The 17,106-nt window shown below is 37.0% G+C and overlaps 1 protein-coding gene across 5 annotated transcripts in view; it reads right to left on the bottom strand.

The window, feature by feature from the left end:
- Nucleotides 1-17,106, bottom strand: part of Osbpl1a (oxysterol binding protein like 1A) — a 226,335-nt gene that overhangs the window by 175,789 nt on the left and 33,440 nt on the right. For 4 of the 5 annotated variants that reach the window (XM_071602837.1, XM_071602836.1, XM_027935653.3 and 1 more), the window contains exons 3-4: nucleotides 11,050-11,135; nucleotides 10,173-10,247 (exon numbers count right to left, since the gene is read on the bottom strand). In XM_071602837.1, coding sequence (XP_071458938.1) covers nucleotides 10,173-10,247; nucleotides 11,050-11,135 — 161 coding nt within the window. Of the gene's footprint in view, nucleotides 1-10,172; nucleotides 10,248-11,049; nucleotides 11,136-17,106 lie in introns of those variants that run through there. The other variant, XM_071602839.1, reaches the window with a different exon arrangement.

Genomic DNA, 17,106 nt, shown 5'->3' with positions numbered 1-17,106 from the left:
ATCCATTAACACTCAAACCTTATTTCCCCTTTCCCTTGACAACACACTCATCGAATTTCAGTCTCTATGGATTTGTCTGTTATGGACATTTTGATGAAGGAAGGTCCTACCCAGCACAGTGTTAAGGTTCATCTATGTCTTGGCACATACCAGTACTTCATTCTTTTGTATTGCTGAACAACACTCATAGCATGAGTATAGCAAATCTTGTTTGATCATTCATTAATGAACATTTGGGTTTATTTTTTGGTTATTATGAATATTCCCATGTTGATTTTTTAAAAAATCTTTTCCCTATAAAGTTATTTTTAAGAGAAATTCAACATGAAAAATTTCATTTATAAAATAATTTCTTTATATAGGCTTCAGGTTTCAAAGTTAGAAGAAATAATTTATACAAATTTAGCTTAATGAACTTTTGAGATTGTAAGGAGAGACTCAAGAAAATTAGATTAGTTTTACCTTTAACAATTCTAATAAAAATATCAGAAAATCTTCTTGGGGTTTATGTTAATATACTATAATAGAGAGGGCAGGAAAATGTTAATTTTTAAAAAACATTTAAAAATACAGCTACCAAAATGGTTACTTTAAGGAAAAAAACTGATTATTTAAAAGGGGTAACCTTTAATTATCCAATATCCATATGTGCAGAAATACAATTCTCAAACTCTGGCAAATAAAATATTCCTTGAAATACAAATTACTAATGAAAAAAATATCTACAGAAATACATCTGCTTGGAAAATTATGACTTATTTCCTGAGAAAAATCAAAGTTATGATGAAACTTAAGAACAGACTCAAAACTTAAAAACAATTATTTGTAAGCAAGTGAAATACATAATATCTAATATTTAGCTAACATTTTCAATGTAATAGACACTGTAGGCTGAGGCAGGAGGATTGTTAGTTCAAGGCTCTAATCAACTCGGCAAGATCCTGTCTCTAATAAAATACAAAAAACTTTTACTAACTTAAATCTTCACCAAAATATACCAAGGATACTTACTATTATTACACCTCTCTTTAAAGGAAAAGAACCTGAGGCACAAAAGTAAATGTGTCACATATACTAATATATATCAAAATACAGCAAGTACAAAAGTACACCACAATCTACTACACAGATTCAAAGTTCACCCTGCAATGAATCCCAACAGTCAACAAGTCCTATTCAAGACCACAGGACTTCTATGAGCTTCATGGCTAAGAGTGGAAATGTGTGATACCCCATGCAGCAAAGACCTGAGGGGGGCCTGTAGGGGTTGATAACAATTCCCAGGCAACAGGGACCTCAGTCCTGCAACAACTAAATGTGCTTGCAAGTGGCTCCCAAGTCCCAGAAGGAAACACAGTCCAGATGACACCTTCATTTTAGTCTGAACAGAGAATCCAACTAGGCTTTACACAGAATTCTGACTCCAGAAATGTGAACTAATAAGTGGGTAATATATTATTCAGTAACAGAAAACTAATTCAGATTTTAAATTCTAAAGTAAACACAGTAAAATTCTAGGACACTAATGGCAAGGACAGATCCCATCTCACCCCTAACTGCATTTCCCTCTGAGCATATGAGTGTTTAGAATAAATAATAATACTTCCCAGCTACCCTTTAGGCTAGTTCTAGCCAGTGGACTAAAGAGAGATGTCATATAACATCAACTTCTAGGAATCTTCTGTCAGAGGTAGTAGAGTATATATCTTCTTTGTCCCTTTTTTGCCTCCTATACCGTGATTCCTGAAATTGAGAGGCTCTCACACACTGGATAATATAGTCAAAGCCACACATAGTAGAACACGATAGAAGAATCTTGAGTATTTGCTACTTGCCCTAAACTACCTACCTGAACTTTTACTTGAAAGAAAAATAGATTATCTTAAGTTACTAATATTTTAGTTTCTCTGTCATTGTAATTTCAGCTGAAATACTTTCAATGATTAAACAACAATCTGGTAACACACCCAGGACCAGAAATCAGAAAAGTTCTAGACTTCTCCACAACACTGAAACACTAGAAAACTGACAAAATGCCTCAAAATTCTGAAGGAAAGTGATTTCTAACAGAAATCTCCACACTGTCAAACTATCACTCAAACACAAAGTGAGAGGTATTTTAGACATATAAATTCTCAAAAAGAGTTAATTTCCCCAGGCAATCTTTTCCAGGAAGCTTCTAAAGTCTGCTTGAGAAAGATACAAGATATAGGCAATTTCCGATACAGGAGAGTAGTAAAGAGGACTCCCAGAATGACAATCATGTGCACAGCTCTGTGGAACAACTAGTCCAGGTGACAGCAAGAGCACATAGGGAAGCTGGGCATGGTGGTGCACACACAGAATCCCAGCTACTCAGGAGGCTGAGGAAGGAGGATCGCAATTTCAAGCCCAGCATGGACAACTTAGAGAAACGCTATCTCAAAAATTGTAATCTCATACAAAGAGATTAATAATTATATAAGAAAAAAAAAATAGTGAAGAAACCCCACATAGATATTAAATCTAGAAAACAAATAGGATATATGTAGCTCAAGCTAGCATAGTCATAATAATGTAAACTCAGCATTTACTTAACCAAAACCTAGTAATTCAATAAGATAATGAGAAAAATAAAGTGGTTCGAGCAGGGGTTAAGTCAGAGAGAAACAACAACAAAGAGAACAAAATGCTTATCTGCCACAGATAAAGCAATAGAAAAAGAAATCAAGAATCAGTGATAGGACTAGAGACATGGCTCAATGATAAAGCACTTGCCTAGCATGAGTGAAGCCCTGGGTTCAATTCTCACCACTGGGAAAAAAAAATGGTGATCTAAGCTTGTTACTTATAAATAGGTAAGTTTAAAAAGGTCGGGGGGGGGGGGGCGCTGGGATGTGGTTTAGTGGTAAAATGCTTGCCTAGCACATGAGAGGTGCTGGGTTCAAGCCTCAGCACCACATAAAAATAAATAAATAAAATAAAAATAAAGGTATTGTGTCTAACTAAAACAAACAAACAAAAAAACCTCTACAGTAACAACTAAAATTAAAAAGTGTTTGCCTCAGGGAAATGAGAATCTGAGTGGACAATCATGGGGCAAGGGTCATAGGTTTTTCCTTTCAAAAGTTTACAATATCTGACACTCTAAATTGAATGCATAAGCATGTACACACAGATTTTTCTAAGAGACAACTCTCAAGTCTTAAATATGAAACATTTAAAAATATTAACTGTTAGGTGAAAGGCTCAGGAACACGGTCAACTTAACTATACACTTAATAATGTCCATGAAGCTACCACAAGTAAACTTTGTATCCCAGTTAAGAGTATGAAGAAACTAGAGAAGAGAAAATCTTTGCTAGCTACACTTCTGACAGAGGATTAATATCCAGAATACATAGAGTTCCAAAAACTTAACACCAAAACAAACAAACAAAAACAACCACCCAATCAACAAATGGGTACATGAACTAAACAGATGCTTCTCAAAAGTAGTACAAATGACCAGTAAATATATGAAAAAAATGTTCAACATCTTTAATAATCAGAGAACTGCAAATCAAAACTACACTAATACTTTACCTCACTTCAGTTAGAATGGCAGCCATAAAAAATACAAACAATATGTGCTGGGACTGTAGCTCAGTGGTAGAGCACTTGCCTTGCACGTGTGAGGCACTGAGTTCAATCCTCAGCACCACATAAAAATAAATAAAATAAAGGCCTGCTGTCCAACTACAACTACAAAAAAAATTTTTTTTAAATACAAATAATAGCTGGACGTGATGGTGCACACCTGTATCCCAGAAACTCTGAAGGTTGAGGCAGGACGATTACAAGTTCAAGGCCAGTCTCAGCAATTTAGCAAGACCTGGTCTCAAAATAGAACCAGGAATGTAGCTTAGTGGTAAAGCACTTCTGGGTTCAATCCCCAGTACAATTAAAAAAAAATAGTAAATTCTACAGAGGACATAAAGGAGAAAGGAACACTTATATACTGTTATTGAGATTGCAAATTAGTACAACCATTATGGAAATCAGTACGAAGGGTCCTCAAAAGATTAGGAACTGACCCAACTAGAACATACCTCAGTATTTATCCTAAAGAATTAAATTACCTCTGCTAATGTGGTGACTATTTTACCTTGTGGTTCTTTGACAGCAAGCCCAGTGTTTAGTTAGCCTTTCTAGAGCATTATGTCCAGGTGTGAAATATGCTGTCTCAGAACCTGGTGAAGCCATGGTACTCCCTTTTCAGTTAAGGGAAGTGCAAGACATAATAATTCTTTGGTGGGGGAACTAGGATCAAATCCAGGGACTTATGCATGTTAGGCAAGCACTCATCACATCCCCAGCTATTTTTACTTTTGAGGAAATAGCTGAGGCAGCAGAATTGCAAGTTCAAGGCCAGTCTCAGCAATTTATCAAGACAATGTTTTATTAAAGAGAAAAAGCTGGTTATGTAGCTTAGTGGTAAAGGGCCCTAGGCTCAGTCTCCAGTGACACACACACACACACACACAGGACAAAAGTTACTTTCTGACTGTACTTGGGAAAGGAATCAAAGAAGAAAGAAGCACTGGGGGGCTGGGGTTGTGGCTTAGTGGTAGAACACTTGCCTAGCATGTGAAAGGCACTGGGTTTGATTCTTAGCACCACATGTAAATAAATAAAATAAAGATCCAATGACCAAAAAAAAAAAAAAAAAAAGTAGGGCTGAACACAAAGAGGACACAGAGGAACACATTTACATGCATCTCCTTGTATTCTCTTGTCCAATTTCGCTAGTAAATGGACAAGTATAGCTTTCCATTCTTAGAAAGGCCTAATAACCGAAAGGCTCAGACCTCCAGGGATGAGGGCCTGGTCACACCACTATGAAAGCCACAAAGACCAAAATGTATGCTAGCAAGGGAGCAGGCAGAAAATAATTCGGTTGTGGCAACAGGATCTCTAAGTCCCATTAGCCTTCTTCTAAGCATCCCCCAGGAGGACAGGCCAACTGGCATCCTGAAACATATGAACAAGTGGACCTGAGTGGAATGAAGAGTAGACTGTGACAGAATCTGTGATATGCTTCCTGAAGATCACCCTTCAGGAATAAATACTTGCTACTCCAAGAGCTAGGAGTGATCAGAAGGCAGCCTTTAGCTGGTAGCCATGTCAGAGGCTATCACAGCTTAAGAGAGTTACATCATGTAAGGTCACACTTCCTTCCCAGGATAGCCTGTATCCAATGATTGACTATCCCAGGAGTATAAAGGCCTGGCCTCTCACCCCAACTTCTGCAGAGCTCTCAGCACAGTGGGCTGAGGCATCCCTTGAGATTGCCTCACAGTTGGCTCTAGTCTCTGCCCACTCTTGCCCCCATCATAGGTATGATCTAGCAGCACTTGACAGACCTGCTCTATATTACTATCCATCTCAGCTGAATTCCTGGAGCACAAATGGCAATATTCCTATGTATGTTGCAGGATAGCTGTCTACCAATAAATGAAACACACATCAAGTTGTTTGGCAGTAGGTGACCCATACGTAGGGAATTCTGGTACAAACCTCTGGATTACACATAACTTCTGTAAGTTAGGTGAGAGAGATGGCATTCCCGGGGTATAGGAAGCACTTGTTTTGAATACATTCTCAATTCCATTCAAAAATAAATAAATTTCAGTGCTACAATCCAAATATTTGCTATAATGATTTTATTCCCATTTGAAACTTATTTTAAAAGCCATTAAAAACTTCAGAATTCTAACTGAGCGAAAAATAAAGCTAAATTAAACGTTTAAATTTTTTGATATATTAACTTTTAACAGTGAACAGCAGGGGTCGCTAATGTACCAAGAAAAGTCGACCATTCCCTCATAAAATTTGGGGAGCTATATTTTATATAATCCAGAGGATAAGAATTTAAAATGCTTTGTAATAAACAAAATCCCTTTTCAATTCAATGATATATTTATTAAATCAACAAATCTCAAGATAATAAGATTATATTACCACAAGAAAATTTGATTCCTTCCCCAAGTACAGTCAGAAAGTAACTTTTTGTCCTTTTTTTTTTTGTGGCACTGGGGACTGAGCCTAGGGCCCTTTACCACTAAGCTACATAACCAGTTCTTTCTCTTTATTTTGAAACAGTGTCTTGATAAGTTGCTGAAACTGGCTTTGAACTTGCAATTCTGCTGCCTTAGCCTCTCAAGTAGGTGTGATTTCAGGTCTGAGCCACTATACCCAGCCAATCATGCTTAATTATTAAGCACATAAATTTTTAAGCATTTTTATATGATGCAACCATTTAATTTCAGCTGAATATTATCTTTGGATACAACAGATAACAAAATACATACTAACAAAACTAAGGCCCAATTTAATTATTTATTTTTTAGTTAAAGATAGATACAATGTCTTTATTTTACTTTATGTGGTGCTGAGGATTGAACCCAGTGCCTCACGCATGCTAGGCGAGCGCTCTACTTCTGAGCTACAACCCCAGCGCAACTAAGGCTCAATTTATATGATCTCATGTTCAAAGTAGCAGAGTAGAAGAAATGGCCCAATATGTGAAGAGCCAAGTATTTATAATGAATTGATTTTGATTTACTTAAGAACAGAGATGGGCAGTAAAATCTGTTACTTGCAGTGAAGACACAAAATGAACTGTGTTAAATCCTTGAGAACAAGATTATACTCAACCTAGTAGGAAAGCTAAGACATACAGAACAGTAACTCTAATAACAAGGTATAAGATGACTGAAAATATTATAAAATGTGTCCAGGAAAAGTGGAAAAGCACAGCTGCCATCCAACTGCAAGAAGTCAGAAAAATTTTATGGTGATTATGTTTGGGCTATACTTTCAAGTATGGGTATGTGTGAAAAATAGATGGCAATAGAACATTCTGCAGTCCACAGAAAAAGATGAGAAATTCAAGACTCTTAAGGGAAACGGCAAGTGGTTCACATATGGGTCATGCAAGTTAATTTGCAGTTCACTTTTGAAACCTGAGTTGAGCATAGCAATTAACCTATGTTTATTATTAATTGTTTTACTATAAAAAGTACTATTTTTCTCAACTTTAGTAAGACTGTTTTCTGATTCATAAGTATCAACTTATGAATAGGCCAGAATGGTGTGAAATTTACTAATTCAAAGATACTTAAACTGGGTGCAGTGGCACATTCCTGTAATCCCAGCAATTTGGGAGGCTGAGGCAAGAGGATGGCAAGTTTAAAGACAGATTCAGCAACTTAGGAAGCCCCTAAGTAACTTAGCAAGACTGTTATGGTTTAGCTGTGTCCCCCAAAATCTCATGTGTGAGACAATGCAAAGCGTTTAGAGGTGAATTGATTGAGTTATAAGCATCTTAACCTCCTCAGTGAATTAATCCCAATAGGGATTAACTGGGTGGTGACTGTAAGCAGGTAGCATGTAGCTAGAGGAAGTGGGTCATTGGGGGTGTGACCCTGTGGTTTATATTTTGTCTGTGAGGATGCTCTCTCTGCTTTCTGATCATCATGTCCTGAGCCACTTTCCTCCACCACACTCTTCCACCATGATGTTCTGCCTGTCCTTGAGCCCCCCAAAACAGAACAGCTCTCTGTTGTCACAGCAATGAAAAATTGACTAAAGCAGAGACCCTGTCTCAAAATAAAAAATAAAAATGGCTAGGGATGTAACTCAGTGGTTAAGTGCCCCTGGGTTCAATACCTGACATCAGAAATGAATAAGTGATCTTTAGGAATCATGTTGGACAGTAGTCAAGTATCAAAGTAAACAAATACACTATGTCATACTTAATTTACTACATCATTTAAATTATCAGAAAAATCACAAAAATGGAGTGAAACAACTTTTGGTTGTGGTGGCATTTACAGCCCAGAAGACTGTTATTCTAAAGAATGAGTATAAAAAAAAGGCAAAATTATCAAAACTAACCATATCCATAGTGCTAGATATCCACTAAAAGAAACTATAAATCAAGAAAAGCAGTTATTCTACAGGAACTGCTAGAACTCAAGTTAGAACACCAGGAGTCATTAGCCTTCTAGCCACAGGCAGTTAACCCTTTCCCCACTTGCCCAAAGATGTTTGCCAGAGAAGGGAGAGCAGTTACAGCCAGTAGCTTTCCGGCCAGATGGAACTGACTTGACTTGGAACAAAAGGCAAAACCTACACCAAGAGACATTAAGAGTAAAAGTAGCAGACGCCATTGGAAACAAATGGGAAAATCTTAATAACTGATAGCATGGGTTGCTTTTCCCATTCTATTGTAAAAAATTACCACAAACTTTGTGGCTTAAAACAACAGGAATTTATTATCCATAATTCTGTATTTAAAAAATCTGAAATGGTGCTCATCAGATAAAATCAAGGTATTACAGGACCAGCTCTGTGGGGGGATCTGTTTCCTTGCTTTTCCATCTTCTAGTGGCCATCAGCATTCTTGATTCATAGCCCCTTTCTCCACAATTCCCAAGCCTGAAACACTGCATCAAACTAGCTACATCTCTGACTCCTTTTCTGCTTCCCTCTCACACTTGTAAGAATTTCTGTGATTATACTAAATAACCCACAATAATTTTCCTATCTTATGATCAGTCAATCAGCAATCTTGATCTGCAACTTTAATTTCCCCTTACCACATAACTGAACATATTCACAAATCTCAGAGATCAAGATATGAACACCTTTGGGGACCATTACTCTGCCTCCTATATAGGGCAAATGGCAAAATAGCCTGATTATCTAACAGGAAGTCCTTAGAAATGAAAGAACCAGAGAAGGAATAGGTTAGATCCACACCCTCAGCTTCTAGAAACATCACTCATGATCAGGAAAAACAAGAGAGCGCACTTCAGAAATTTAGAGCAGAGGCAGAAAACAAAAATGCCTTCACTCTGAAAACACTCTCCAGCTTAAACACAGGTCCACAGGTAGAAAGTATAAGTGACCTATGGGACTGAGCATTTGAGACCACTGCTACCCAAACACCGACTAACCACTAAGCTATGTAGATGCAAGGGTGCTGGAAAACTATGCTAACATTAACTGAGCAGAGACATCAGCAGGCCAGATGCATTCCAAATTCTACCGATTAAGGTCAGGTCAATTTTTAACAAAAGCAGTGAAAGATCTTTATACTAACAAAGATTCTTTCTGAGGATAGAAATATTCTAAATGTTAAAATGCTGAGAGAAATTAAAGACCTAAAAATAAATGAAGATGAATTTCAGGTCCATAGACTGGAAGAGTCAAAATTGTTAAAATGGCAAATCTTCCCAAACCAACCTATAGATTCAAAAAAATAACCTCTATTAAAATTCCAGTAGACATTTTTATAGAAATTGACAATTCTAAAATATATATGAAAATATAAAGTACTGAAGTACTCAAAATAATTTTTAAAAACAAGACTATAGCTGGAGAATTTATACCATTTGATTATTATATCAAAATAATTATAAAGCTACTGCAATAAATTGATGTTAGGATACACATATAGATCAAGGAAAAGAATAGTAAATACAGAAATAAAGCCTTATATTTATGATCAATTGATTTTCATCAAAGTAAAAAGATGGTCCTTTCAATAAATGGTAAACAGATAACAAAATGTGTATCTATTCAATGGAATATCATTCATAAAGAGGGATAAACTATTGACACATGCTACAGTATTACAAGACTCAACCACATTATGCCCAATTATAGAAGCCAGACACAAGTTCATGATTTCATTTGTAAGAAATCTTGAGGAAAGGCAAATATATCTAGAGACAAAACTAATGAATGCTCTGTAACTGAATCATGGTGATGATTTATATAGCTGTGCAATGTACTATAAAACATTCAAATGTACACTTATAATATAGAATTTTATGCAATGTAAATTATACTTTGATGAAGCTATTTTTCCACAAAAGAACAATCAGGAGTTCCCCATTGCTGGGAACACAAGCAGAGGCTGAGCAACCTTCTATCAAGGATGGTATAGGGGTCTAATGACCTTGGCATTTGACCTCATTGTCCAACTCAAGAGTTTGTACACCTTTGCCCAATATATTTGGCTTATACATTTTCTCATGGCTTTTTCCAGTTGCTGAGAAGATGGTTATAACAGAGAAAATAGTGGTGACTGCTCTACCAAATATTTCACTTGTAAACACTGAAATTAGAATGTTTTTCACCTTTCGTCCTGTAAACGCAGCTCGGTGAAGTGGCGTGTCTCCCATGTCGTTCAACACATTCACTTCTGCACCAGCCTAATAAACATGAAAACTTTAGTACATCTTACATATCAAGAAATAGAAAAAAGTAGAATTAATTTTTAGAAATAATTAAATATTTCAAAATTAGAATAATTGCTAATATTGTTTGGTTGTCACTACTAAAACTAAATTCAATTCATAGTAAAAATAAATAGTAAGTTTCCTGAATGGTAAAAGTCTAACAGATAAGTAGAACAAAAAGGGATTTTCTTTAAAAATCAATACATCTTCACTCAACTTTAGAAGCAGCCATACTGAACAAAGGAAAACTATCTCCAAATACAGTACTATTTCCTCCACCATAAGGTAATAAGTTTTCAAATTTAAAAAAAAAAAAATGCCCCCATTAAATGTACAGAATAAGATACAACCTAATTTCAAAAACATTCATATGTGAAAAATTGTTCAGAGAATTGAGAAATATGAGGTCTCAAATCTCATTAAGTACAGTACTAAGAGATTCTGACATTATTTTTTAATGTGGGATGCACTTTGGTTATTTTTTCAACTTGTCATGCTTGTAAAACTGAAAATTATATCTTCATTAATTAATATGCCTGCTTTGCCACTTTAAAAAGCCAATAATGTAAAAATCAAATTATTAAAATCACAGAATTTTAATTAATCAAGCTAACCTAATTCATGTTTTTAGTAAAGAAAATTAAGTGTCTTTTAATGATGAGCTATTGCTTTAATAAACTATTATGGTTCAGTTGGCTTTTCTAAGATTTTTATCCTATAATTTCCATAATAATTATTCATTATAGTCATTAAAAAATTAAAGCCATAAATAGACCTTCAACAGATCCTGGACCACTTGTCTATGTCCAAAATAGCATGCCAGATGAAGAGGTGTCCAGCCCAAGTTAGACTTACTTCTTCCTAAAAATGGAAAAAGATTTTTTTTTTAGATGTTATTTATGTAGTTTTATAACAAACTGAATTTCTGCCAAGAGAATGCAAAGACTAGAACTCACATGATCCAGATGGGTGCCATCTTTTTGACTTGGCATCCTTCTTATGGTTTCGATCTCTAATGTCCTCCAAAAGCTCACTGAAGGATTGGTCCCTAGTGCAGCAATACTCAGAGGTGAGCCTTTGGAAGGTGATTGGGTCATGAGGGCTCTGACATCACGAATGGATTAATCCACTTATAGATTCATAGCTTAATCAGTTTTGGGGAAGGGCTTTGTTATAAAAGTGAGCTCTTTCTCTTCCCTTCCTGGCCACCAGGAGATAAGCAGCTTTGCTCTTCCAGATGCTCCTGCCATGACGGTCTCTGCCTCCTCACAAGCCCAGAAACAACAGAGCCAAGTGACTGTAGACCAAAATCTCTGAAACTATGAGCCAAAATGAATCTTTCCTCTTTTTAGGCTGTTCATCTCAGGCACTCTGTCACAGTGACAGACTAACACAAGCCTCATCCTCAAAGGGTACTCTGGGAGACACAATGGGCTTACATGAACTTCATGATCCGTAAAGTTTGCTGGATCTGGAGTTGAGTCTTTATCTTGTCATCATCTAGCAAAGACTTGGTTCCCTTATCATAACATTTCACAACAAGCAACTCTATTTGAAAACCCGTACCACTGGGCTGGGGATGTGGCTCAATCGGTAGCTCGCTTGCCTGGCATGCGTGCGGCCCGGGTTCGATCCTCAGCACCACATACAAACAAAGATGTTGTGTCCACCGAAAACTAAAAAAATAACTATTAAAAAAAAATTCTCTCTCTCTCTCTCTCTTCAAAAAAAAAAAACAAAAAGACAAAAAACCGTACCGTAAGGAGAGTAGACAGAGGAGCCAAAGGCAGTGGAATCAGTAGAGTATTTCCTGCAGCATGTGGAACACTGTTAGCTCTCTGACTTCAGATAAAAATCTCAGGTAATGAGGATATTGGGTTACCAGAGTGCTAAAGTCCAACAAGATAGCCAGAATCAAAGTTAAAAGCAATGAAATGTCAGATTCTAGCAGTGGAGCTGAAGAGAGGTATGCTGAAAAAACTAAAGCTATAAAAATCAATTTAGGGAAAAGAAAAGATAAAGGTTCTACAGCATAGAGCTGAGATAGCTCCAAAAGCTTAGTAGAATTTAAATCAGGTTGCAGAGACTATAGCCTGATCAAACTCCCAAAGCCTACCCACCCTGGAGGGTCCATCACAGCCCAAGAGCCTACTGCTCCCAGGGGATTACTCCCAAGGAGAAGCCTGTGGTTTAATGGTTAAAGGGGATTATAGAACCTCACCTGCATTACACACACTCTCAGATCCTGGACATCAGGTTCTGAACCAGCAGAATCTTCAGTTACCAACCTCAGAGTACCACATCAGGCCTCAAACACATGCCCACCCACCACATACACACAGAGGCATCGGGACTGGAGCTGCCATCAGTGTGCCTGTGAGTGTCTGCCATTTACCCAAACTGCTCCATCTGTTTCCTCTTACATGTGTGCCCCATGGAACATATAATTACACAGTCAATAAATCCCAGAGCCTCAGTGTAGTTCAATGAACATTTCTTTTGCTTTCTATTTGTAAATAAAGCCTAACTCTTCCTGATAATAATAATAATCTCCCTTTATTCTTCAGATGGAGACTCCCACTCACCTACTTATTTCATTGAAGAGAAGTCATGTAAACCTCCACATCAAAAACCCACTGCTGATTTTATAGCCTGCCACTTTGCTGAATTCATTTATTAGCTCTAATAGTTTTTTTGTAGACCCTTTTGGGTCTGCTAGGTATAGAATCATGTCATCTGCAAACAGTGATAATTTAAGTTCTTCTTTTCCTATTTTTGTGCCTTTAATTTCTTTCGTCTGTCTAATTGCTCTGGCCAGTGTTTCGAGAACTATGTTGAACAGAAGTGGTGAGAGAGGGCATCCCTGTCTTGTTCCAGATTTTAGAGGGAATGCCTTCAGTTTTTCTCCATTCAGAATGATGCTAGCCTGAGGCTTAGCATAGATTGCTTTTACAATATTGAGGTATGTTCCTGTTATCCCTAGTTTTTCTAGAGTTTTGAACATAAAGGGATGCTGTACTTTGTCGAATGCTTTTTCCGCATCTATCGAGATGATCATATGGTTCTTATTTTTAAGTCTATTGAACCACATAAAAATAAAATAAAGATGTTGTGTCCACCGAAAACTGAAAAATAAATATTAAAAAAAAATTCTCTCTCTCTCTCTCAAAAAAAAAAAATAAACCCACTGGTGTCTTTGGTCAATGACTTTTCCACTCACGTTGCAAGCCCTCTGAGCCATAGTTCCCTCAAATGTGTACTCTGAGGCCACCACCTGCCAGCCTTCTAGTGACTCACCCCTAACCACATAACAGCAGTCTCTCTCCTTACCATCAATCCTGATGCCATCTTGGGGTACTTACTGCCCATTCAAGTATGCTGACTTCTCAGTTTCCCTCATTTCTCACAAACCATTGCTGCTCAATGTCACATACCCATTGCCAAAGCCAAAACTTGGACACCCTGATGAACACAAACACCCCACCTGCCAGCTTCCTCACAGGTATACCCTCATACTAGTTCTCTTATTCTTCTATTTAATCAGTCCCTCGCTCTTTAATTATTTTTCATTCATGCAAATAGCCCTAATATCGACTTCAATAAATCTGGTATGTATTCCTTGGCCCTCTATGTCAACTTTTTTTTTCCCAGCACTGAGAATCGTCTGTCTTTCCACCCAGTGCCTTGCACGTGCTTAAGCAAGTGCACTATCACTAAGCTACATACTCAGTCCTTCATTTATTTTATTTCAAGACAAGAATGGTTTTATCTCAATTTGTGATCCTCCTGCCTCAGCCTCCCACATATTAGAATTACAGGTATGTGCCACTGTGCTGAGCAACTTATTTTATTTCCAGTTTTGGGCATTAAACTCAGGGGCACTCTACCACTGAATTATATCCCCAGCCCATTTTTAATTTTGAGACAGGGTCTTGCTAAGTTGCTTAGGTTGGCCTTAAACTTGTGATTCTCCTGCCTCAGATTCCCAAGTAGCTGGGTTTATAGGCAGGCCCCACCATGGCCTGGCAATACTTTTTTAATCAATATCCTTGCTTCACTATCTTTGTCATAGCAGCCTAGGAAAAAAAAAAAAAAACACAAAATAAGATAAACATAATAGCTCAGTTTCTCTAGAACCCCATCCAGGTTTCTCACCCAGAGTAAAGAAAAATAATAAAACCCTATTGATTTTGACACCATTAAGTCAAGATTCCACACTTTGGCTAGGCAAACCTTCTAATGACCTCTTCAGATGTCTCTCCTACATTCCATAACAAGTATTTCAATCTATTACTATTCTCCTCAAGCTCCTTTTGCAGGCATCTCAACCCTTAGCAGTAACATCATCTTTCAGTTTAACAATAAAAATAGAAACTTTCATAGAACTTTTTGGGCTTCCCAGAAATAAAGCTACTGTCCTACCTCTATTTCACATATTCTACCATCTTTCCTTCCTGATGTTAAAGACCAATCATTCTTTCTGGATCCCATCCCTTCCTGCTTCTCAAGTATTTTCCCCACCCCACCCCTATTTTTAACCTTTTCCTCTTTAGTTGCTCATAGGAAGGAGCAAGTAAGTAGTCTCTCCCCTCTAACAAGCAAAAACAAACCTTCTCTAACCCCATGCTCACTACCAATCATCCTCCTCCTCCTCCTCACTCTTCCTTCCCATTTTTACTTACTTTTTTCACTTCATTCCTTCCAATCAAGTACCCATCCACTGAAGAATATGTTCATCTCCCACCACGTCATTTAATCTATCCTCAACTTTTATTTAAAATATTGACAACAAATCACAGGGGCTCTTTTCATCTGCCATTTTGCTGCATCACAGTCTAGTATCAAAGAGGATGATCGTCCTCCCTGGCTGCTATAGCCCTGCATTCTCTGGTCTCACAATTCTGGAATTTCCTCCAAGTGGGAAACTATTTGTCTCTAATGAGTTCATTATTGGTAATATCAAAAGTGGTATTTACTGGCCCTCTCCAACTACATTGTTTATATACTGTTGATTTAAAAACAGATTTCCACTTCCAAGTCTCAGACACCTTCTATGTGGATGATGCAAAGGTGCCTCAAGCTCAGGAAATACAAAGCTGAGCTTGTCCTTCATTCCATGTATTTACATTTACACACAAACACTACCCATTCCCCTTCTCACTTATTTTCACAACTGTCTGCCCTATTATTTACCTAATTTTTCATGGCAGATACCAGCATCACCCTTGGCTGCTTTCTCCTTTTCATACCCCACATTCAATTAGTTCTTTCAATTCTACATCCTAAATATTACTACATCACATATACTTTCCTCCATTACCTCCATTCATTGCATCTGTCCCATCTACTCACAGTTAGATCCTCTATTTTACTAAAACAGCCTCTGAACTGGTCTCTTCACATCTAGTGTTTCCAAGTGGGATTCTATATTCAAAAAAATCAATTTCCAAAATTGTAAATAATTCTGAAAATACTTCAAACATTTTCTATAATTAGTTATCATAGTATTTTAAAACATTCAATGATCAAGAATTACCTACAAATAATAGAACCCTTTATAGAATATTAAAATGCTGGAAAACATCAGCAGATATGATAGGGTAATATTCAAATTACTTCCCATCTGGAGCTCCTAGAAAAATGATAGCACTTCTCAGAAGCATGTGTTGAGACAGCCAATGTAAGTTCTTTTTCCCAAACTTATTTCTTGAAATGCCACTCATTTATATGAAGTATATAATGTACACAAATATAAATATTTTTATTTACAAGACTGACTCATATTAGCAAAAGACAGAACCATGAGCACATGCTTATAATAAGGCAGTAGCTATAAGTAAGACTAGTTAGATCTTCTAACCCAGACCCTAGATATGTTCACCTTAACCTTCAATTCTGCCTGTCAAGGTTTCATTCTCTCACTTTCAACTTAAGCTCAGTAGATTCCTTCCAATAGTATCATCTGTAAATTGATTGTTAAGCTTTCATTCTAATGGAATATATTAATTTGCATCATTTCCTTATATCTTAGGATTTGTTTATATAAGTAAAAAAAAATCAAGAAATGCTAGAAAGGAATTCCCACAGGGAAACACTACTTACATGCAGACTTACCCATTCCCTTTAGTAAAGAACTGCACATCATCTGATTGTTACTCCTCTACATAAACCCCTCAAACTGCCCTTAAGACAAAGGCTGACTGACAGGTATAATGAGATGAAATTTTGAAAACACCATTAACATAAATCTCTCAGTTTTACCTAAGTAGATGGTTTTCCACTAATTAGCCTGAGGCAACTATGGATGGGGGAAAAGGGTAGATAGAAAAGGGTCATTGAGGATTTTTAAACATTTTTAGCATTAAAAATTAGCTGGGTTCATGGTGCATGCCTGTAATCTCAGCTTCTAGGGAGGATCTTGAGTTTGAAGCCAGCCTAGGCAAGTTAGGGAGACTCCATCTCAAAAAAACAAAACAAACAAACAAACAAAAAAACCCTACAGTAAAGATTGAGAGTCAGTTTTTGTAGAAGGATGCAGAGAAATTTTTAAATTACTTTGGCCAACTCAGACTACAGTTTCTAAGCAATTCAGATCATGGTTTCTTCCCAGCTGAGGGTGAAGCCAGGAGGAGGTTTGCTGCTCTAGGACATGAGGAGAGTGTGTGAAAAAGGAGTAAAACATCCATAAATCCATCTTAAGACAGCCCTTCCTGGGACAGGAACTAGCCGTAGAAGGAGATGATAAAATAAGCAGGATGTGAGATAATCTGAGAAGATGCTGAGAACAAGCTAGCTGTATCTGAGGTACAATGAAAAGATCACGAGCATGTTA

The sequence above is a fragment of the Marmota flaviventris genome, chromosome 16, assembly GCF_047511675.1.
Source record: "Marmota flaviventris isolate mMarFla1 chromosome 16, mMarFla1.hap1, whole genome shotgun sequence".
Taxonomy (NCBI): Eukaryota; Metazoa; Chordata; class Mammalia; order Rodentia; family Sciuridae; genus Marmota; species Marmota flaviventris.
Note: the sequence above shows the minus strand (reverse complement) of the source record. Positions and strands in the feature narration are given on the sequence as shown.